The sequence below is a fragment of the Melanotaenia boesemani genome, chromosome 14 (genome assembly GCF_017639745.1).
Source record: "Melanotaenia boesemani isolate fMelBoe1 chromosome 14, fMelBoe1.pri, whole genome shotgun sequence".
Classification (NCBI taxonomy): Eukaryota; Metazoa; Chordata; class Actinopteri; order Atheriniformes; family Melanotaeniidae; genus Melanotaenia; species Melanotaenia boesemani.
In genome coordinates this window covers 164,679-188,056 of record NC_055695.1, presented here as the reverse complement: position 1 = coordinate 188,056, position 23,378 = coordinate 164,679, and the positions used below count along the sequence as shown (strand labels likewise).

General features: G+C 43.5%; 1 protein-coding gene and 2 long non-coding RNA genes across 4 annotated transcripts in view; 2 read left to right on the top strand and 1 right to left on the bottom strand.

The window, feature by feature from the left end:
* Positions 1 to 23,378, top strand: part of frem1b (Fras1 related extracellular matrix 1b) — a 169,366-nt gene that overhangs the window by 78,904 nt on the left and 67,084 nt on the right. For both annotated transcript variants that reach the window (XM_042006153.1, XM_042006154.1), the window contains exons 11-18: positions 200 to 342; positions 418 to 614; positions 2,793 to 2,883; positions 4,913 to 5,080; positions 5,159 to 5,367; positions 6,117 to 6,210; positions 6,284 to 6,536; positions 7,282 to 7,476. In XM_042006153.1, coding sequence (XP_041862087.1) covers positions 200 to 342; positions 418 to 614; positions 2,793 to 2,883; positions 4,913 to 5,080; positions 5,159 to 5,367; positions 6,117 to 6,210; positions 6,284 to 6,536; positions 7,282 to 7,476 — 1,350 coding nt within the window. The remainder of the gene's footprint in view (positions 1 to 199; positions 343 to 417; positions 615 to 2,792; positions 2,884 to 4,912; positions 5,081 to 5,158; positions 5,368 to 6,116; positions 6,211 to 6,283; positions 6,537 to 7,281; positions 7,477 to 23,378) is intronic.
* LOC121652977 lies at positions 8,128 to 18,222 on the top strand. The gene is made up of 3 exons (XR_006012719.1): positions 8,128 to 8,141; positions 14,532 to 14,535; positions 18,152 to 18,222. It is a non-coding gene; the product is annotated as an uncharacterized LOC121652977 (long non-coding RNA).
* LOC121652976 lies at positions 18,120 to 18,836 on the bottom strand. The gene is made up of 3 exons (XR_006012718.1): positions 18,758 to 18,836; positions 18,558 to 18,650; positions 18,120 to 18,257 (listed from the first exon to the last, which is right to left on the bottom strand). It is a non-coding gene; the product is annotated as an uncharacterized LOC121652976 (long non-coding RNA).

The following is a 23,378-nucleotide window of genomic DNA, read 5'->3' as shown; positions in this document are numbered from 1 at the left end:
CTTCATCAATACATGTGATCTTAAAAAATATCATTCATCAAATAATATTTATTGATAAAGAACTAAATATTTAATGAGTTTTACCATTTTTTTCAGGCTGTGGTGATATCTGATCATCGACATACTCAATTATCACCATATTAACTGCGAAGATGAAAATCCGTATACTGACTTCCCTGATCTTTTGGTGTTGGTTCAGCAGTATCAGTGGACAGCTTCCTGCAGAGGGACCTCCTCCAGGGTCAGATTTACTACCAGCACTCAGGAGATGAGATGTTTGAGGACTCCTTCGACTTCACATTGTCCGACAGCCACCAGCCGCCCAATCTCTCTCAGACATATGTAAGTCAGACAAACGCAGCTCTGGCATGAGGCATTGACCTGTTTGACACATCTCCTGTCACTTCCTGTCTACAGACGTTGGTGGTCCAGGTCTTCCCAGTGAAGGATCAGCTGCCGGTGGAGGTTTCTGGTACTGTTCGCTACCTGATGGTGAAGGAGACGGAGGTGGTTTACATCACGCAGGCTCACCTCCACTTCACTGATAAGGAGAACCCAGATGTAGACCTGACCTATGTCATCACACAGCCCTGCTTCAGCCTACTGCATCCTGGGTAAGGAACACGCTGGACACAGACCCAGGACAGGTCCATGTGATTCATGGTGGTGTTGATCCTGAGTTGAGATTATTTTCTTTAGGCAAGGCAAATTTATTTGTATAGCACATTCCATGTACAAGACAATTCAACGTGCTTTACATAGAACAAAAGTATTATAGTGGGAGCAATAACAAGTGCAATAAAAAACAAAACATTAAAAGAAATAAAATAAATAAAAACAGAAAGACAAAGCTAACATAGACCACTGTGAGGAAAGACTGCACTAAAACATGATCAAGTTTAAGAATTCCAGCTTAAAGAACCATATCCAGATCTGGACTCTAAATAAAAACTAGTCCATGCAGCAGAGAACAGGTGGGTCTTTAACCTGGATCTAAATAAACTGAGTGTTCCAGCTGTTCTGAGGCTTTCTGGGAGTTTGTTCCAGACATGTGGAGCATGTGTCAGTGGAGTAGAGATGGGGCGGCAGAGAGTGGTGGTGGTGGTGGTGGGGGGGCGGGGGGGGGGGGGGGGGGGTGTGAAAAATGTTGTGCAGAAGAGAGAAAAGGGTATATTTCTGGCTTTGTTGGTGATTTATAGGTTTGAGTCCATCAGTGCACCCACATTTCTTTCCTGGTTGGTTGTTTTTAGGTCTGAGTCCATCACTACACCCAGATTTCTGGCCAGGTTGGAGATTTTTAGGTCTGAGTCCATCACAACACCCAGGTTTCTGGCCTGGTTTGTGGTTTTTAGGTCTGAGGCCCTCACTGCACCCAGATTTCTGGACTGATTGGTGGGTTTTAATCGTTTCTCTTTGTCTCCAAAGACCATCACCTAGTTTAGTTTTTGTTTAACTGAAGAAAGTTCAGACGCATCCAGCCATTAATCTCCTCAATACATTTACCAAGAACCTGTACTGGGCCTCGGTCTCCTGGTGACACTGTAATATATACGTGTGTGTCATCTGCATAGCTATGGTAACTAATGTTGTTGTTCTTTATGACCTGGGCCAGTGGGAGCCTGTAGATGTTAAACAGAAGAGGCCCCAGGATGGTTTATGGATAGTTATGCTCTGCCAGCCAAAAACGCCTAGTGCTCCCACAACGTGTCACAAAATCAGTAGCTATACTTTTCTCCTCTGTTGTTTCCCGGTGGTGGAACGATCTACCAAATTCTGTCCGATCCGCAGAGCCCTTTTCAACTTTTAAAAGCAAGCTAAAGACTCAGTTGTTTAAGGAACATTTCCGCACTTAGCTTAACTCTTCTACTCAGAATGAGTTAGAAAGATTTGTCCAGCTCCATGCCCAAGTTGATATTGTGGGTCCAACTGGACTTACAGCAGTCTGACTACCACTTAATTATGACGTCCCATCTTGTTTGAATTCTTGCTTGTGTTGTTCTTCCTCTCAAATGTAAGTTGCTTTGGATAAAAGCGTCTGGTAAATGACTATAGAATAGAATAGAATAGAATAGCATGAAATAGACTAGAATCCTTGGGGACTCCACATGTAAAATTACCTGTTGACACAAAGTACTTCCTGTTCTCTAAATAAGATTTAAACCAGTGTAGCACCAGAGAGGCCCACCCAGCTCTCCAGTCGGGAGTAATATATTGTGGTCGACTGTATGAAATGCAGCACTGAGGTCCAGTAAAACTAAGACTGACATTTTTCCATTGTCTATATTCAAACATATGTCATTAGTGGCTTTGGTCAGAGCATCTCAGTGCTGTGGTGCTGTCTAAAACCTGATTGGAAGACATTGTAGCAGTTGTTTTGTGTTAAAAAAAATTCGTATAGTTGATGAAAAACTGCATTTTCCATGATCTTACTAAGAAAAGAAAGATCAGAGATTGGCCTGTAGGTGGTCATGTGTGTCTAGATCAGGGGTCTCCAACTCCGGTCCTCGTGAGCTACTGCCTGATGGTTTCAGATGTCTCCTACTACAACACACCTCTGCACAAGCCTGTTAATGACCCAGTGATTTCAGTCAGGTGTGTTGCATCAGGGTAAAAACCAAAACCTGCAGGACAGTAGCTCACAAGAACCGGAGTTGGATTTCACTGGTCTAGATTGTCCCTGTTTAGCAGAGGTTTGATTACAGCTGTTTTTAGAAGTTCTGGGAAGACACCGGAAATTAAAGACAAGTTCAACAGATCTGGCTCCAGAGTCTTTGAGACTTTTTATGTTTCAGACTGATGGATGCAGGACGTCTGTTCTACACCGACAGCACTAATGCCATGAAGAAAGATCACATGTTGCCGGTGCTAAAGTCCTTCACTCAGGTATGCATCACACAAACTTTACCACAATGTTTTTTGCATTTGTTTCTGGTTTACTGCATCAAGGGTTTAAATCCTGAGGCCGAAGGTAAATGGACTGTACTTATACAGCCGTTTTAAAGTTGTAATGACCACTCAAATTGGTTCTGAACCACATCAACTTCACCCAGTCACTTTTGTTTCAACTTATTTTCAAGCTGCAACACACTCCAAATGTTTAAAAAGTAAAATCTTTATTTCTTCATATATGGGAACACTGGTCAGTCCAGTGTCTGTAACCTTCTCTTCCTCAGTCATGCTGTTATAATGTAGTAGAATTTGGTCCTTCATCATCTTATTGAAAATTGCAGGAAGGCCATACCATCACAGAACCTGATCCATCCCCATATCATCAGAACCATGATCTAACCCCATACAAGCAAGAATCTTGATCCATCCTCATACAATCACAGAACCCCGATCCATCCCAGTACAAGATAGATCCCTGATCCATCCCCAAAAAAGTCAGAACCCTGATCTGACCCCATACCAGACTGAAACCTGATCCGACCCCATACCATCACAGAACCATGATCCATCCCTATACCATCATAGAACCCTGACCCATCCCCATACAAGACAGAACTCTGAACTGACCCCATACCATCACAGAACCATGATCCATCCCCAAACAAGACAGAACTCTGAACTGACCCCATGCTATCACAGAACCATGAGCCGATCCAAAACCATATCAGAACCCTGATCCATTCCAATACCATCAGAACCATGATCTAACCCCAAACAAGCGAGAACCCTGATCCATCCCCATACAATCACAGAACCCTGATCTGACCCCATACCATTACAGAACCATGATCCATCCCCATACAAGAAAGAACCCTGATCCATTCCCATACCATCACAGAACCCTGATCCATCCCCAAACAAGACAGAACTCTGATCCGACCCCATACCATCACAGAACCCTGATCCATCCCCAAACAAGACAGAACTCTGATCCGACCCCATACCATCACAGAACCCTGATCTGACCCCATACCATCACAGAACCCTGATCCATCCCCATACAAGAAAGAACCCTGATCCATTCCCATACCATCACAGAACCCTGATCCATCCCCAAACAAGACAGAACTCTGATCCGACCCCATACCATCACAGAACCATGAGCCGACCCCAAACAAGCGAGAACTCTGATCCATCCCCATACAATCACAGAACCCTGATCTGACCCCATACCATCACAGAACCCTGATCCATCCCCATACAAGAAAGAACCCTGATCCATTCCCATACCATCACAGAACCCTGATCCATCCCCAAACAAGACAGAACCCTGATCAATCCCATACCATCACAGAACCCTGATCCATCCCCAAACAAGACAGAACTCTGATCCGACCCCATACCATCACAGAACCATGAGCCGACCCCAAACAAGCGAGAAGTCTGATCCATCCCCATACCATCAGAGTACCCTGATCCATCCCCATACAATCACAGAACCATGATCTAACCCCACACAAGAGAGAACCCTGGTCCATCCCAGTACAAGATAGAACCCTGATCCGTCCCCATACAAGACGGAACCCTGATCTGACCCCATACCATCACCTATATCTGGTGATGGTATCAGGGGGATCAGAGACCTGAAATGAACTGAAACATTCCAGCATATTTCACAAGAATCAATTCAGCTAAGACCTGCTGCTTTTCTTTTGCACACTGAGGTTCCTCCAGACCAATTCAATGGTTTAATGACAAATACTAAAATTCTTCAAAGTTTTTTGAGGAACTTTGTTTTCAAACTGTTCAAAAGAATTATCTCCTGTCTTGGATTTTCACAAACATTCATGAATGCTGATTTTGGACCCGATCACCATCCCAATCAGCTGCTGTTAAATTTCCTCACTTATATTTTGTTTAATGAATAAAGTTCTTCAAGATGTTGTTTATTTCTGTACCTGTGGATCTGGACAGTTTTAACCTATGAAAATGATGCTGTCCTTTATCCTCTGCCCCACCCCAGCATGCAGTGAACCACATGAAAGTGGCCTTCATGCCTCCTATGGAGGACGTGGGCCCCGAGCCACTCTTCGTTCAGTTCATCTTCTCTGTCAGCGATCGCCACGGCGGTACCATCTCCGGTCTGATCTTCAACATCACCGTCACTCCCGTGGATAACCAGGCACCAGAGGTCAATTATCCCCCAATTATCAGACCATTAAGGTTTAGATCTGGACCAGACCGTTTGGATTCTCTGTCTGTCTCACAGGCCTTCACGAACCTGCTGAAGGTGGAGGAGGGGGGCAGCGCATTTGTCACAGAAGAGCACCTCCTGGTCCAGGATCAGGACAGTCGGGATGAGGCGCTGAGGGTGGAGCTTCAGATGGTGGCTCGTCATGGCCGGCTGGAGCTACAAGGCCAAGCGCTGCTGCTGGGAGATGGGTTCATGCTGCAGGACCTGCAAAGACTACGGCTCAGGTGAGACCAGGTCAGGTGAGACCAGGTCTGGTGACACCTTGTTGGCAGGAACTGGGTCAGGTGAGACCAGTGTCAGATAAGACAAGTGTCAGGTTAGATGGGGTCAGGTGAGACCGGTGTCAGGTGAGACCATTGTCAAGTGAGACGGGTTAGGTGAGATGGGGTCAGGTAAGACTGGTGTCAGGTGAGACGGGTCAGGTGAGACCGGCGTCAGGTGAGACAGGTCAGGTGAGACCGGTGTCACATGAGACAAGTGTCAGGTGAGATGGGGTCAGGTGAGACCGGTGTCAGGTGAGACCATTGTCAAGTGAGACGGGTTAGGTGAGATGGGGTCAGGTAAGACTGGTGTCAGGTGAGACCAGTGCCATGTGAGACCAGTATCCGGTGAGACGGGGCCAGGTGAGACTGGTGTCAAATGAGACAAGTCAGGTGAGACCAGGTTAGGAGAGACTGGGTCAGGTGGTTCTGCTTTATGCAGTGAGGTTGTTGTGGCAACAGGTGAAGCTGATTCTTCCAGCTGCTGCAACTTGTTATTCTGGAGGGAAATGACCAAACAAGGTTTGCATCAAAACCAGCATGATGTTCTGATCCATACACACACCAAAACACGTTAACCAGTCATGGAGGCTATGAGCACAGTCACATGTAAACACGGTTCGCTATGCAGACCACATGTGTGTTACATCGTCCTCAGCCCGCCAGCTGCTCTGGCCCCTCCAACTAAGCGGTTGGCATGTCCTGTATTGCAGGTACATCCATGACGACTCCGAGACCACAGAGGACGAGATAAGTCTGAGGGTGACAGACGGTGTGAACTTTGTGGATGTTGTCCTGCAGGTCCAGGTGAGTCTGTGGTGACATCATCATGTTACCTGCTGAGCTCAGAACAGGTGTGGAGAGGTGTGTCTGTCCTCAGGTCCTGCTGATGAACGATGAGCCTCCCCAGCTGGGGGAGGATCTACAAGTAGAGCTAAGCTGTTCAGAGGGGGGACAGGTCCAGGTGACGGTGGACTATCTATCGGCCACAGACCGGGACAGTGACGACTCCAGACTGACCTACATGCTGGCCCGGAGGCCCAGCAGGGGGGACATACAGAAAACTGGAATTAACGTGGAGAAGTTCTCCCAGCAGGACCTACTGCAGGGACACATTTACTACGTCCACTCAGGTGAGTCGATGCTGCATTCAGGATGCGTGGGAAACAACTGGAGTGTACTTGTAAGAGCGCATGGGAGGTTTTGACACTACGGTCAAGACTATTGGGAAAGACTGATAGTGTTCTTGTAAGAGCGTGTCAAACGTTTTCACATTGCATTCAAGACGTGTTTGAAACACCGGTAATGTTCTTGTAAGAGCACGTGGGACATTTTCATGCTGCATTCAGGACGTGCTGGAAACACTGCTAGTGTTCTTGCAAGAGCCTGTGGGACATTTTTACGCTGTGTTCAGGATGCGTGGGAACTTGTCCCACTTTCATAAATATCTTCATCACCTTCCTGCTTTTTTAACGTAAAGAGGTCAATGTCTGTGGAGATAGTAGACACCACTATATAAGACTCTGTTTTTATTCTTGATCCTGATCTTTAGCCACATCCTGATCCTTATTAGGATCATGATCTTGATCTTGATCTAGAACTTGAGCTTGATCTTAATCTTGATCTTAATCTTGATCTTAATCTTGATCTTAATCTTGATCCTGACCCTGACCCTGATCCTGATTCAGATCCTAATTCTCGTTTTGATCCTGATTTAGATCCTGATCCTTATTTTGATTCAGATTCAGATTTTGATCCTGATTTGAATCCTAATCATGATTATGATCTTGATTCTGTCTCAGAAACAGAAACTGTCTGAATGAACAACCAATTTTAAAATTTCAGTTTTGTTAATGCATCGCTGCTCTCTGTGTTCAGGAGGAGAGATCGGTCCTGATCCAGTGTTTGATACCGTCACCCTCATCATCTCTGACGGCGAAGCTGGGGAGGCGGAAAGCTGTTGCAACGGGAATGCCCCGCCCCCACCAGTTCCTCTCCATGGCACACTTCCTGTTTATGACCTCAACGTGACGATTCTTCCTGTCAACAACAAAGTTCCTACCATCACTCTGGGTACGAATCTTAGCAGCTGGTGGACACAGTTGTTTGTTTGGTTGTTTGCTTGGTGGTTGAGTGGTTGGTGGTTGGTTGGTTGGTTGGTTGGTTGGTTGGTGGTTGGTTGGTTGGTTGGGTGGTTGGTGGTTTGTTGGTTTGTTGGTTGGTTGGTTGGTCGGTCGATTGGTTGGTTGGTTGGTTGGTTGTTGGTGGTTAGTTGGTGGTTGGATGTTTTGGTTGGTAGGTTGGTTGCTGGATGGTTGGTTGGTTGTTTGCTGGTTGGTTGATGGTTGGGTGAGTGGTTGGTTGGTTGGTGGTGGTTGGTTGGTTGGTGGTTGGTTGGTTGATTGGTTGGTTGGTTGCTGGTTGGTTGGTTGATGGGCTGATTGGTTGGTTGGTTGCTGGGTTGTGGATGAAAAAGTTCAGTCGCAGCCTGACATTGATGAAGTTAGCTTCTGATCTGTGATGTTGTGGTAGTTGGGGACCCAGAGGACATTAGATTAATTACAACAAGTATGTAATAGTGGTAGGTTGGTTGGTTGGTTGGTTGGTTGCTGGTTGGTTGATGGGTGGGTGAGTGGTTGGTCGGTTGGTGGTTGTTTGGTGGGTGGGTGGTTTGATGGTTCCTTGGTTGGTTGGTGGTTGGTGGGAGGATGATTGGTTGGTTGGTTTTTTGGTTGCTGGTTGCTTGTTGGTTGGTTGGTTGGTGGTTATTTGGTTGATTGGTTGCTGGATGGTTGGTTGGTTGGTTGATTGGTTTGTTGGTTGTTTTGTTGCTGGTTGGTTGGTTGATTGGTTGGTTGATTGGTTGGTAGTTTCTGGGTTTTCAGTTCTGTCTATAAATGTTGATGAAAAAAATGTTCAGTCGCAGCCTGACATTGATGAAGTTAGCTTCTGATCTGTGATGTTGTGATTGTGTGGGACCCAGAGGACATTAGATTAATTGAAACAAGTGTCTAATATGTGAGACGTTTATTCTGGTATTATGAAAATGCATACAAGGTCTATTTATTTATTGTTTCCATCTAGACCTCAATAGACCCAAGTGAGGGGCTTTTGCAGTGGTGTTTGCTAACCTGTTATCACTGATCCATTTCCTGCCATCAGACTATTTCCTGATTTAAAACTTGTACTGGACTCTTCGTGACCTCTGGTGCCAGCTTTTTTCTAAACTGATGGTTAAGACTGAACAAATAAAAATGGAAGGATGGAGCGCAATTATTGTGGAGGACTTGGCTCAGGATTTCAGACCAGCGTGGATGACTTTGTATAACTTCTGGCACAGAGACATGCAGACTTTATCTGGAAGACAGGGGTCCATTTTGTGGTCAGAGGAAATACTTTTTCATTGTTTTGTGGAGAAATCCCTTCAAACATGTGTGTGTTACACATGGACTCCAAGGAGACAGGATAACGTTACCAACACTTTATTCACATACAGAACTCAGAATAATGATCATACTGATACCGATACTGGAAGTGATAACGGGGTTGAGGAAGCCAGGAGTGGAGGAGAAGTGAGTCCAACAGGAGTGTAGATTAAGGTCCAACAGGGAGTAACTGAGGTGCTGGAGTATAAGAGGACTGGGGAAACAAAGGGAGACAGGTGTGGCAGGTTGACTTGATGCTGATGAGCGGATCAGGAACAGGTGTGGAGGATCAGGGAAGTGAGGATGGAATGGAGTAAAAAATTATATATATATATATATATATATATATATATATATATATATATATCCTGTCTGCCTAAAGTCCTCTATCATTGTGCCTGTGCCCAGAAAACCAGCATTACCTGCCTCAATGATCACCGCCTGCCACCCCAGTGTTGTGTGTGTTGGCAGAGGTGAGGACCCAAATGCAGGCAGGAGAGGCAAGAGGCAGGTGGGTGCAGGTAAATGAGTTTATTAGAAACAAACTCAGGAGCAGGGAACACACAATACAGGGGAATGAAGCACAAAGTTCTGACACAGCAAACTGAAAACCATAGGGATTTGTAGACAGAGGGAGTAATCAGGCACAGGTGAAGTGAATGAGAAATCAAACCAGGTGAAGTAACGAGCCAGGAACAGAAAACTGAGCACATGAGGGAAAACAGTAAACCAGACTAGACATGACAAAACTGAACCCAAAGAATGTACACAACAAAACCAAACATGACAAAAACCCAGGAACCCAAACAATAATTAAAATCCAACACAAACCAAGAAACACCAAAACCCAGGAACCACAACACCCAGTCATCATGAAGGTTTCCAGCGGATCCTTGTAAAGCACATTAAGGACGCCATCCCTGCTGGCCTGGACAGCCTGCATCTGGTCTACAGGGAGAAGCGTTCAACTGATGATGCTGTCTCCATAGCGTTTCACAAGGCCCTGACTCACCTGCAGCATCCCAACACCTGTGTTAAGACACTGCTCAGCCTTTAACACCGTTCTACCGGACCTGCTAGCCCTGAAGCTCCACAACCTGGTCTGCCACTGTGTTGACAGGAAGAATTGTCACTTTGAGGTCATAAACAGGAAAGGTGCCATGGAAAGGAACTTGTGGGGTCGGGGCATCACTGTGGCAACAGCTTTCTGCCTACCCAGCTACACCATCAGACATCGACCAACCAACCAAGGAACCAACCAACCACCAATCACCCACCCACCCACCAACCAACTAACCACCAACCAACCACCAACCAACCAAGGAACCAACCAACCCCCAATCACCCACTCACCAGCCAAACCAATAGATCAACCAACCAACAAACCAGCTAACCAACCAACAAATCCAAACAACCAACCAACAAACCAAGGAACCAACCAACCACCAATCACCCACGCACCAACCAACCAACCACCAACCAACCCCCAATCACCCACCCACCAGCCAAACCAATAGATCAACCAACCAACCAACCAACTAACCAACCAACAAATCCAAACAACCAACCAACCAACCAAGGAGCCAACCAACCAAACCCCAATCACCCACGCACCAAGCAAACCCAGAGATCAACCAACCAACTAACCACCAACAAATCCAAGCAACCAACCAAACACCCACCAAACAACCAACCACCAACCAATCTGCCTGTATCCATCTACCTGTCATCTACCTGTACTCAGCTACCTGCAGTCATCTACCTGCAACCATCTGCCAACATCCATCTACCTGTAGTCATCTACCTGTACTCAGCTACCTGCAACCATCTACCTGCAGTCATCTACCTGTATTCATCTACCTGCAGTACTCTACCTGCAGCCATCTACCTGCATCCATCTACCTGCAGTCATCTAGCTGCATCCTGGATACATGATGGATTCCTGTAGGGTGTGGATGGTCATGTGTTTCTCGCTTCTTTCTGTTGAGGACGTTGAAGACATCTACACTGTTGGATTCATGATAACTGGGTTTCTGCTTTTTGGAGTGGGGGGTTTCCTGTCGTATCGCAAAATACGAGCACTGTTAGCGGCCACTGGCAAACTGCTGGACTTTTGTGCAGGTGCGTGCTGAGCTACGAACAATCAGACTATGGCGTTGCAGGAGCTCAACCATAAACTGGATGCCATCCTAGCTCAGAATGTCAAGCTGGTTGCAGTTCCAGAGCTCGTACACGGGGTGAAGCCCAACTTCATAAATAACATTAACTCAATCTGCAGTTCTTCTTGCAACATAAATGCAAATCAGCATACTGAACCTTCTGCACTTTACACGTTACTGCTGTGCCCCTCACCTTGAGCAAACATAGCGAGAATGGGTGTGAGAGTGTATGTACACCATGTGTGAGTAGATGTCAGTGTGTATAAATTCATTATATTATCTGTATCGCTTGCTGTGTTTTAATGATATATAAAACACCAGCTGCTTCCAGTGAAACGTTGTTTCGTCTCACCGTGTACTATGTATATGGCTGAAACAACAACAACTACTACTACTACTACTACTAGCACACAGTGAGGGGAGGGCGCTGTTTGATTAAACATTAGCTTTTTGGTTTTACCAACATTAATTAGCAGTGAGCTAGCTCTTATAAAAGCTTTGACCCAGAGAATGAGGCCTTCCATCACCCCCAGGTACAACAAGAGCTGAAGGAGTGTCATGGTCTTAGGTTATGTTCGTGGTTTTGTCATATTTAGTTTTGTTTCCAGCTTTGTTGCTCTTGAGGTCTGTGTTCTGTTTCTGGCCGTTAGTTCACCTGGTCTGATTGCACTTCACCTCACCTGTTCCCTGTTAGTTGTCCTCTGTATATATACCCCTTGCTTCCTCCTACCCAGTGCCAGACCATTGTTGCTGTTTTCTTTGTGTTCTAGTCTGTGTCAGTAACTTTGTTCCTTGCATTAAACCCTGGATTATTGTGTTTGTCTGCCTCCTGCCTCGTCAGTTCAATTTTGGGTCCATTTCCTCTCCACCGCTGTGACAAGAAGTAAATGAATCTACACGGAGTTAAAAGCTGGAGTAAAATCAATAAATAAAATCCTAACGTGTGTATTAGTCTTTGGCAGGTGAGTGGCAGTCATTCTAAGCATAGTTAGTGTAGCATCCTCAGTCCCTCTGTGGGCTTTGTAAGCAAACTGTACTGAATCCATTGGTGGTGCTGGGAATGAAGTTAAGTAATGGCATAGTGCCCTTTCCATTCATTGGACCACTACTGAAGTTGTTTGGGTCACATGACCCTCGCTTTTTTTGGTAGTGGTGTAATTACAAATGTTTTCCATGTGTTTGGCAAAATACAGGCAAATAAGCAACATCTGGCAAAAAAAAACTTTAGCTGATTATAGCATGTTTTGAAAATCCGCCCTTGTAAACCCTCCGGTCCAGGTGCTTAAGGAGTTGATCCGGGAGAGGCAGTTGCCATCCTTATCCTCAGTGAGCTGGATTGTGTTTGTCTGGGCTGTGTTGGTACATAAGATGTTACCCTTGTCGTTGCAGTCCGGGGAATCAAATCGTCCATAAAAACGATTAAGGTCGTTTACAAGACAGGCATCCTGGGCCTTTGTGATCCTGCTCCTCAGGTATTTTCCCCATCATTTTGTTTAATCCTTCCCATGCCTGTCTGGGTTTTAATGTATAAAACTGGAAAAATTTGACTTCTTTGGTCTCTTTAACAGAGTTCTTACAGAACTGTGTATATGAAGTAATATAGTTTGCTGAGTTTAGACCATCGTGAGACAGGTTAGTTTTACCCTGCTGACAATGTGTTGTTGCAATTGTAATTTCTGTTTCAAATACAGATCAACTAATGTAGATCTGTTTGGGTTGAAAAATATGTCTCAGTTTATAAGTTTAAAGCAAGACCTCAGCTTATCTTCACTCTTGGTTCCGGACCTGAATTTTCTTTACTATATGCATTTCCTTCTTTACCATGTGCCTATATTTAGAGAGTAAATGGATAACAATATGATCTGATTTACCAATTGGAGGCCTGTCAGTTGCCTTGTAGGCATCCTCAATATTACCATAACAGGATCCAGGTTGTGACGAGTGGGTTGGGCCGGCACATACTGGTACAGATCAGGGAGGTGAGCTGCCACAGAGAGCAAGTTAAACTCATCCAGGATGAACACCAGTTGGTCAGCGACTGGGAGGGTGCGCTGTTAAAACACTGTTATATCTGGTTGGCTGCTTCTCTGTTGTTCGGCCTTGGCACATACAACGTAATTACCAAATGGTGGATAGAAGGGTCTGAATGACACCGTCAGGATCCCTTAATCTCTTGTGCATACTCGATCAAGAACAGTGAACTGTGAGGCCCACGTTTTATCGCCCAAGATGCAGAGTGCCCCATCGATAGATTCCTTCCATCTCACTGCATCTCTGTTGGCTCTGATGAGCGTATCCTTCAGTGCCCACTTTGCAGACCGGTCTGAGCCACGTTTCAGAAAAACAGATGAGGTCGCTGTATCGAAACGCTTCATATTTGATGCGAAGTGTCAGTTCATCCAGTTTGTTGTTGAGTGACCTGACATTTGACAATGTGATCATCTGTAGCGGAGGGCGACATCTCTATCTTCGTAAACTGTTTCTCTCTGGAGTCTGTCTTCTTTAGTTTTTGTTTTGCCTTCCCCCGCCGCAGCAAGCAAGGCAAAATAATGCCATCCATGCTCTAAACGTCGCTGCTGGAGGACATCGGGAACTCCAGAGTATGTGATCATTGGAGGTTTAATCCCATTGTCTGCATTGTCAGCACACACTCCATAAGTTGCCGTTGATAAAATAAACAAGGAAAAAAGGAGAGTGGAGAAGTTGATGACAAGTGCAGAGAGGCAGAGGGCCACTCGTAACAAATCACACTGAAACACAATGTTCACAAAGACAGGGAAGGCATCTAAAACTGTTTTAAAACAATTTCACCTAGAGGTGAGACGCTGGGTCAGCCGCACTCAATGGGGGATCATGGTTGCTTTGGTGGGCTCTGACAGGGACATGATGTGGGGCTGAGGGTGGTCTTGTTTACACTGTGTTGGTCTGGATGTTGCTTAAGGATCTCCTGGTATTCTATGTGGGATGTGCTCTTTCTGGGGGCCGTGGATTGGTCTCTGTTTAGAGCTGTGTTTTTGTAGTGTTTGGGAAAAGATAGGGACTATGTTTTTAAATAGATGGACATGGTCGTAGAGACAGCTGATGTCCAGGGTGGGGTGGTAGACTAGGTGGACATTGGGTCTTCATGTCTCTGGACAGGCTGCTGTTGATCCTGTGGATGAAATCAGGGTGGCAGAATAGAGTATGGTTAGGTAAGAGAAAAGGGAAGATTGTAGGGGGAGGGATTGGTAAGGGTTAGGAAAAAATACTGTGTAAGGGGAAAAGAGCAGGTGGAAAACTGAAGGGAGGATGAAATGATTAGGTTTAGGGGAAAGAGATGGGGTAGAGATTAAAAAAAGGAAGAAGGGAAGTTCAGTGTTGCGGTCAGATAGAGGGAAAGAAATGGAGGGAGCAGCCAGAGGATTGATAGAGTGAGACAGAGGTGGGGAGACATAAAAAGAGAGAGAGGGAGAGAGATTAGGTAAGTAGATGGAGAGAGAGAGACATTGTGAGAGAGGAAGAGAGAAAGAGGGAGGGGAAAGGGAAGAGAGAGAGAGAGAGAGAGCAGTGTTGGGAAAGTTTATACATGAACTAGTTCAAAGTTCCGTTCTCACATTTTAAAATGAACTAGTTCAGTTCATAGTTCACATTTTAACTAAGTTCACAGTTCTAAAAAGGAACTAGTTCATATTTCATTTTCCCAGTATGTAGCTGTGAGCTGTTACCCTCAGACTACGGCATTTCCCTGTAGCTCCACCCATTCAGTCCAGCTTGTAGCAGCTGCAGCTTCACTCCTAGACAATAAAAACCTGAGGAAAACCAGCTGGAATGGTCTTTTTTACTGAGGAATTATTAAACTATCTGAGGTAGGAACTACTGTTAATTTCGTTAATGAAAACTAAACGAAAATATTTTCATCAACTAACATTTTTCACTGGATGAAATAAAAACTAGACAAAAGTCAATGGACATTTTAGTTTAGAACAAAGATGGGACGAAGATTATATTATTATACGATATGATTTTGTCAGATCTTCTCTCCTCTGCCTCCTCCCCCTCGCCTCTTCCTCCACACACACAGTGACATGCCCCCTCTGTGTTGCAAAATTAGTGAGTATATTTAGAGAGTTTTCAGGCCCCTCTAGCCACTTTCTTTTTCACAAAAGCGACTAGCGACAAATCTAGTGCCTTTTTCTAGTAGTATTGGAGACTTTGGAGACTGATGTGAATGAACGAAGTTTACTTTTTTCAATGTGGAGTCAGTGCTGCACAGACCTCCGTCCAAAAGCGCTCATAAAAGGCTTGGTCCCAGCAGCACACAGCTCTCAGCTGCAGCCACTGGTTGATATTGTGTGTGGCTGGTTAACTTACATTCTTGATGGAATTGTGTGTAAAGTTGAATTTATGCTAACTTAGATACGTAATACTAGTCTGGCAACTATGTTTTCAGTTGGATTTCACTAACTACTAACAATGTAATATACTACCAACAATGTTCTACTAACTACTAACAATGTGATATACTACCAACAATGTTCTACTAACTACTAACAATGTAATATACTACTAACGATGTTCAATATTATCTGATGGAAAAAAAGAGTTTTTGTTGACTAAAACTTGAAAAGTAAAATTTTGTTTTCTTGGACTAAAATAAAGACTAAAATGCTCGACTTAGTCGAGCATTTTGCATAGTCGACTAAAACCTGACTAAATAAAACCGAGATGAGGTTGACTAAATGTGATAAAAACTAAGAAGTGCGAGTGAAACTAGACTAAAACTGAGACTCAATTTAGAAATAAATTAACACTAGTAGAAACCAGGCTGAAGTAGGAACCAGGCTGAAGTAGGAACCAGGCTGAGGTAGGAACCAGGCTGAAGTAGGAACCAGGCTGAGGTAGGAACCAGGCTGAGGTAGGAACCAGGCTGAAGTAGGAATCAAAGGATGGACCTCAAATTGCAAAACATTTAAACATTATTTATCTTTTCATTAAGTCATTTATTTGTTTATGATAGAGTTTTTTCTGACTTGTTTGACCAAAGAAAAGTTCCAGAACTTGGGTCATAAAAGTGCAGAATTCAGCACAAATGAAGAAATAAAAATCAAAGAAAGACATGCAGACCATATGTCTGCATTAGTTTCTGAAAGCTGAGGGTTCCTCTTTCCTCCAAGGCTGCAGGTTTCAGACAGCATCCTGCAGAAGGTTTTCCATCTGCGGCTGGAGATGAAGCCGCTGGAACTGCTACTGCTGCTGGACACCGATATTTAGTTCTGGCTGGTAGAGGATCTGCTTTAGCCGCTGCCGCCACCTCTTCAGATTGTTTTTAGGGACATTTAGTTCATGTACCGTGGAAGGCAAGCAGGTGCTTTATTTCAGTCTGCCGTTCCAGGTTTCTGTTGATGTTGTTGATGTCCGGAGTTGCTTCTTGACACCCGGCGGGCAAAGTTCACAGAAAAAGGCCAGATTTCTCCCTTCTGGATCATCACTGACCTTTTCAGAAATGATTTAAGGGATCGTACAAAGATGCTGCAATGATCATGGAGGCAGACGTGGAGCTGCTGCCTTTGTTGGATTTTGCCTCCATGTTTCACAGTTTAATGACGCATGGGCGGTGCAGCTCTGTGGTGGCTGGTGTTGCTAGATCTGGTGGTTTTCAGCTATATATTAAAGGCTGTTTACAATGTGTTTGAGCTGGGAACTTACCTGGAATGCTCCATGGAAACCTGGAACTCTCTAGAACAAAGTCCAGCTGTGTCACAAAGGGCAGAATGAGTGCGCTCACAAGAACGTTTATCAGGCGGAAATACTGAACGTTCAGTTCACCTTCACCCAGAATATGAACCAGTTCATGAACCATGGTTATTTTTTTTTAATTTATTTATTTATTTATTTTTGCAGGGACAGTACAATTTAACTTTATCACCAATTAGGTAACAGATGCAGTGTACACAAGGTTTCCAGCCAAAGGCTAATTTACAGCCCCCTTCCCTGGTTAGGCTTTTTGACCTAGATAAACAGTTAAAAGTTAATGGCAAAGGTACACTGTAAAATGTAATAAGTGGACATTACTTAAAAAAACTAAGGAAACCAATTGCCTCAAAATTTCTAAGTAAAGTTTGTCATTAATTTTAAGCTACAAAAGCTGAAAAGGCATGTGTTTAGACTACTCAGTAAATTTAAGTTATAGTAACTCAAAAACAATTAGTTTGGTAAACTATAAAATATAAGTTCAGACAACATAAAAAAACTAAGTTATGTTAAGTAAGGTCTACTCAATGCAAAAAGTCATGCTAACAAGTCAGTCAAGTTCACATTACTCAGAAAATATAAGGAAACCGATTGCCTCAATTTCTTTAAGTAAGCTTAACTAAAAATGTTCAAGTTGCTGGAAATAGAGACGACAGTTTGAAGGAAACACAAAAACTGTTTATTTGTTCCCCAAGAAAACAGTTCAGTCACATTCAGTAACCAGTGACCAATGACCAGCAGATATGAATCTGCTTAAGTTCAACTTTGTAATGTGTATAATGACACTTGAAAAAGCAACAGCTAAAACCCTTCTCTTCTGTTTTCATTCTTAAAAGATGTATTTAAAACTATGGAAACAGACTTTGCTAAATGTAGAGCCAACTGGCTACAGAGCCTAATGCTCTTATATCACAACATCGACAGACAGAAGAATAACGGCTCCAAGAAAACGTGTTCACACCTCTTACAAACATCAAGCCTTTTCTTTTCTTTTCTTTTCTATCCTTATTCAAGAACACGTTAATAAACATATGCAAATATGCATCAGCCTTTTTAAGAACAATGAGCATTGGGACTCCCTCCAACAAAAAAAAACAGACAAAAAACAGTGGACACCTTCTCAGTACTGAAGAGTTTCACTGGCAATAGTACGGCAAACATCACAGAATGACCTGACATGTAAACATAGCCTACTATTCACATTGCCATGACAATTCACTCACTGCAACAGAAGATTTTTAAGTGATTGTATTTTTGGTTTTAGGGGTTGGTGTCCAAGAGACAGAAGCACTCTTTGAATAAAGTCGAAGGTGTTTTTCAGTTGTTTAGGGTACTCCAAATTCAGGGAGTAAATCAGCCCAAAGAGAAGGCACATGGCATCTGGAAGATCTTTAATGTCATCCATCACCATTGTTCCCTCCAAAATGATTGCAGTACCTGAAGCCTTTAGGTGGAGTGAGTCAGGAGAGCCTGGGTCATCCTCAGAAATGACTGTCAGGATCCCAATTGAGGTGTGGGACACGTCAGGTTCATCACAGTCCTAACAACATTACAAACACAATGTGTCAGTTATTATCTTGCATCACTAGTGGCAGTATAGTAGTAAGATGCATAAGAGCATCAACAATAAAGTGCTGTTGTTGTTCAGTTGTTGTTGTTGTTTACCTACATAAAACTTTGCAATCAAACCTTTTAAAGACTGCATATCCACTAATAGGTCCTGCTCATGAGTAGTTGTGTGATCATGTGATGTAAATAAAGCAGCAATGACTCAGAGACAGTGGAAGAGACATAATACTGTGGTGTGGAATTGCAATAATAGGGACTACAAACAACTTACAAAGCATGTCTTGAAAAAGTCTGCATTCTCATCTCCAAGGATGACAGGAAGCCTACGAAGGACTATTGTTCGGTTCACAGTAACATCCATACTCTGAAAAAAAAAACATCAAAACAAAAATCACTCAAAATGGTCAAGGACAATTAACAGCTTTGTAGACATAATGCAGTTCAACTATTTTATGGGAAAAAAAATCTTACTCGTGGCGTGAAATGTTGCAGGTATTCCTGTAGTTTCTTGCCGACACGTCCTCCCTTGGACTTGAAAATCTCCAAAAATCGTGGAATGTACTTGTCAAGTTCTTTGAAGAATTCTATTTTTAAGTTTTTGGCTTGACAAGCGAAGGAACTCTGCAACAATCTAAAGGAAATGTTAAGATAAAAGATAAAGTCAATTTAGACAAGAAAAAAGGACAACTACTATTACATCTGGCCTTATAATAAACATAAAGGCAACTGCTGTAACCAGTTTTGCTCTACTGCGTTTTAAAGTACCTGACTCTCTGTGAAGAGTGCTGGCCACCTTTCCAATGTGTCTTTCACTGGAGGCTCCAGGTTTACCACTTCCTGTCTTCTTAAGGCATATGTGGAGTCCATCTTCTGGGAGATGACAACAGCATCTGGGTGGCGTTTTCTCATCTCTTCTACAAGTTTTTTGCGCTTGGACTCCATGCTGTCCTCATCTTCACCATCAGGAAAATTGGGAAGAAAATTAACTTCGCACCGTTTGGGCCTTTTGACACTTTTCTGAGGTGCTTGAGCGCTTCTCTTCCCGTGACTTACGGCCACATCTCGCCATCCAGCTCGACGCAGTTTGCTGCGGTAATTCCCCATTTTGTACTTGAGGCTGTTTTTCCAGCCGTCGCACCCAGAGGACGAGCCTGGTTCTTTGAGGCATGGATGCTTATGAATCAGTGCAGTTGCAACAGCCTGAAAGTTTTCATCACTTGGAAAGGACTTGAAGCTGTAAATAGTCTCAGCAAGTTTTGCCAGTATTTCATGTTTCATGTCCTTAGGCACATTTAGATATGTTTTGTCTCTCATATACAGAAGATTCCCCTGCCGTAATCGGTATTCAATGTCCACTGGAAAATACGGAATTTCAAAAATCTCTGGCCATGGAGATCGAGTAAGTGAAGACCAACTACTGGGGGAGGGAGAGAGGATCTCAGTGTCAGTTGTGCTAGATGTGCTAGGTGTGCCTGATGTGGGTGTAGGCAACACGGTGATTATCTTGAGGGTGGCTTTGTCAGGCAGGTCAGCAATATCAGTGAGGTTGACAAGGGCATTGTTAAAATCAGGATCCTCATACTGAAGGGAGAACTTGTACTGCAGATCCAGCTTCACTTCCAGCTGTTCAATGAGTGAGTCAAGCGTCTGTGGTTTTCCATCGAGTATGATTTTCCTGATGTCAGTGTCATGGACAATTATCCGTAATGTTATCCTCTCCATTGTTTGTGACTCTAAAAAGATTTGAAAAGAAATTTAGTTATGTAACTTGACATTAAAAGGTAAAGTATTTAATCAACAAAAAATATAGTGCCTTAGGGTAACAAATGTTCTGCCCCTAATTCTGTAGGATGAAAGAGGAAATGGGTCATTCAGGTCAGAAATCTGGTTGAGTGACAGTGATGACACATGAGTGCATAGCTCATAAGAACGCAGATGCTCCTCGTACCATGATGTCAGATCTTTGCACACAAACAAAACATCACTGTTGATGTCAAGGATTTTGTGGATTTGCTTAAAATCAGGTAGAGATGCACAGGCACCAACCGACACAATCATATCTGGACAATATTTGATGCTGTCAGTGCTCACAGATGCTGCAACAAGGACAGTTTTTTGAGCAGCATATTTCTCATTCAGCAAGTTTTGAATGTTCTCAGTGAATGATGAGACCAAAAAAAATGTCACCTTGTCCATTTGGATTGGTGGCTTGAAAAATGAGGAAGAGTCCACTTGATGTGCCATCATTCTTTGAGCTGTTTTGGCTTAAATATGCTATTTTTCCCCTCTGTCGTTGATGTTAGAACTGACTCCCAGCAAACAGAAATAAAAAAAAATACAGTGTATGCTTAGCTTGCTGAGGAGTGTTTGACCTGGCAATATGAAGACAGTTAACCTGAAACCTCTAACCGATTCATGAACAGCACGGCATACAGTTTACTAAATAAAAGCCGATACAATTGCTCAAGTTTTAAGTAACTTACCTTACAGCAAAGCCAGACCCTGTCTTCCCGCTATAGCTGTTGAGAACCGCCACTACCAAACTAGTCTTCATGGAGAAATGCGCATGTGCTGCCACCTAGTGTCGAACAGAGATGTCAAATTTATGAGGGTTTTGAGGACGGTCTTCATTACTCGTACTTTTTCAGTTACGTTTACTTAGGGTTGATAAGTTTAATTACTTTCTCCACCAAAAAGTGTTATTAACTAAGTGTAGCATAGTAAAGTCAGCAAAGTAAGTGCATATCAGTTCAGATTACTTATTATTTTAAGTTATATTAGCAATTACAATTTACAGTGTAAAAGTACAGTCCAGTTACAAATTACATTTAAAGTAAAATACATGGACAGGAAAAACGTCCAAATTAGGCTTTCAGTGCCCAATGCTTCAGTTTTATAGAAAAGAGCCTCATGTCTGACAGTGACTTTAGATCCTGTGGTAAAGTGTCCATAACTGTGATCCTTTGACTGAGATCGATGATTGTCCCAGAGACTTTTGACTCTACAGTTCCCACTCACTCCAGCTCTTGTTCTCTTGCCTTCATTATTATATTTGTGTATTAACTAACAAATCACATCAGGGGCAAGACCATTCCTACACTTAAATATTGTTTTCACAAAAGAAAAATTAAGAACATTTTCAAAACTCAGTAACTGGTATTTTTTTAAGAATTTGACAGTAATGCCACTTCGCTGGTTTCTGATCAAATACTTTTGCTTATATAATGACATTAAAGGCTTCATGACAGATTTTGAGGCCTGGCCCCAGATGATAGAGCAGTACGGCATATGTGATAATATCATTGCATGCATATACATTTGAGCTGCTTTGGTAGATATATAGGGCCTTATCATACAGAAACAGTTTATATTAGTCTTGATAGTTTTGGACATTTTCCTAACATGAGCATAAAACCTAAGTTTAGAATCTAGAATTACCCCAAGATATTTGATCTCAGAAACTTCCTTAATTTCCCTTTGGTCTCTATATACTTTAAACTCTGTGTTTTTTTGTTTTTTTTTCTTTAAAGAAAAACACATTGAAATGGTTTTTGTATAGTTTAAAGTTAGGCAGTTTTCCTGCAGCCATTGAGATATTCCAGCCAACTGCTTAGTTAGTAATTCTGCGGCCTGTTGAGGAGTGTCTGCTGTTACAGAAATGATAGGTTCAATTAACTCGTTCAGACACAACACTGGGAGAGAGAGAGAGAGAGAGAGAGAGAGAGAGAGAGAGTGTGTGTGTGTGTGTGTGTGTGTGTGTGGTATATTTCTGTCAGAAATTTCCTGGTCTCCTGTGAAGTCCTGTGTTTGGTTCCCTTGTTTTTCTGGGCCTTACCTATGTCGAGGTTCGGGGCTGTGTTAGGATGGTTCAGTTCTTCAGTTGGGCCAAGATGCTGTCCAGCTCTTGGGAGAATGTGGTGTCCTAATGTGGAAAACAGTGAAATAGAGCAAAGTGCAAGTGGAAACCAGAAGTCATTGTTCCTCTCTCTAGGGGAGGCGCGGCTACCATCTTGTGTTGGCATCCTGGCCCTGCTGTTTATCTATTCCTGTTTTGAAGTCCTAGTTTGGGTTTTGGTGTAATAGTGGGTTTATACTGATGTATAAAGTCACTATTGTGTAGCAAAACTAAAGAAATAAATTTCAGAACCTCTCATCAGTGGTGATTCCCTCAGGTTGATGCGAGTGTTTTGGCTTTTAATCAGGGTTAGGAGTTAGCCTAACCCCCAGAAACATTTCTCAGTTTGGAAAGTTGAAGTAGTCTGTGTTGGCTCATTGCATTGTGGGTAATTCTAACACTGTTGTCAGGTCAGCCGGCTTACACAGTTGGCACTGATGTGTTCAAGGGAAAATCTGCCCATTGTCTGCTGGTATTACACACACCTACACAGAGTGGCTAATATTCTCTTGTGTGTGTGTGTGTGTGTGTGTGTGTGTGTGTGTGTGTGTGTGTGTGTGTGTGTGTGTGTGTGTGTGTGTGTGTGTGTGTGTGTGGACAGCAGATAATGAGTGTTTCAGTAAAACAAAAGGGGAAGAAAGTGCATCATCTTTACAAAAGTCTGATTGTAGCGGCCTCGCTAGCCAGATTAGCAGGGCGCTAACAGCAGCAGGATGAGGGATGGTAATCCTGCCAGCACATCTCTCCATTCATTCAGCCGGCTGCTACCAGACGCTCAGGGTTGGGGGAGGGCGTTTAATTAATTAGTAGTGAATAAAGCAGTGGTGTAAGAACATTAGTCCAGATTCACCTTTTGTCTCGCTTCAGGGGGAGGGAGGTTTATCAGCTAGATCCAGGACTGTCCCTCATTAACGCTTATGGCAGCGGTTACAGGCTAAATGCCTCCGCGCTGCCAACTCCAGATTTCCAGTATGGAGGAAGGTGGAGGCAGGATGGATCCATCAGCAGCTAACTGGGTGGATGGGTATTTGTGTAGATGGACAAATAGTCAGGGCTGCATGATGATGTGGTGGTTAGCACCGTGGCCTCACAGCAGGAAGTTCGCTGGTTTGAGCCTCGGCTGGAGGGAGGTTCTAACAGTGGCCTTTCTATGTGGAGTTGGCATGTTCTCTCCGGGTACTGCAGCTTCCTCCCACC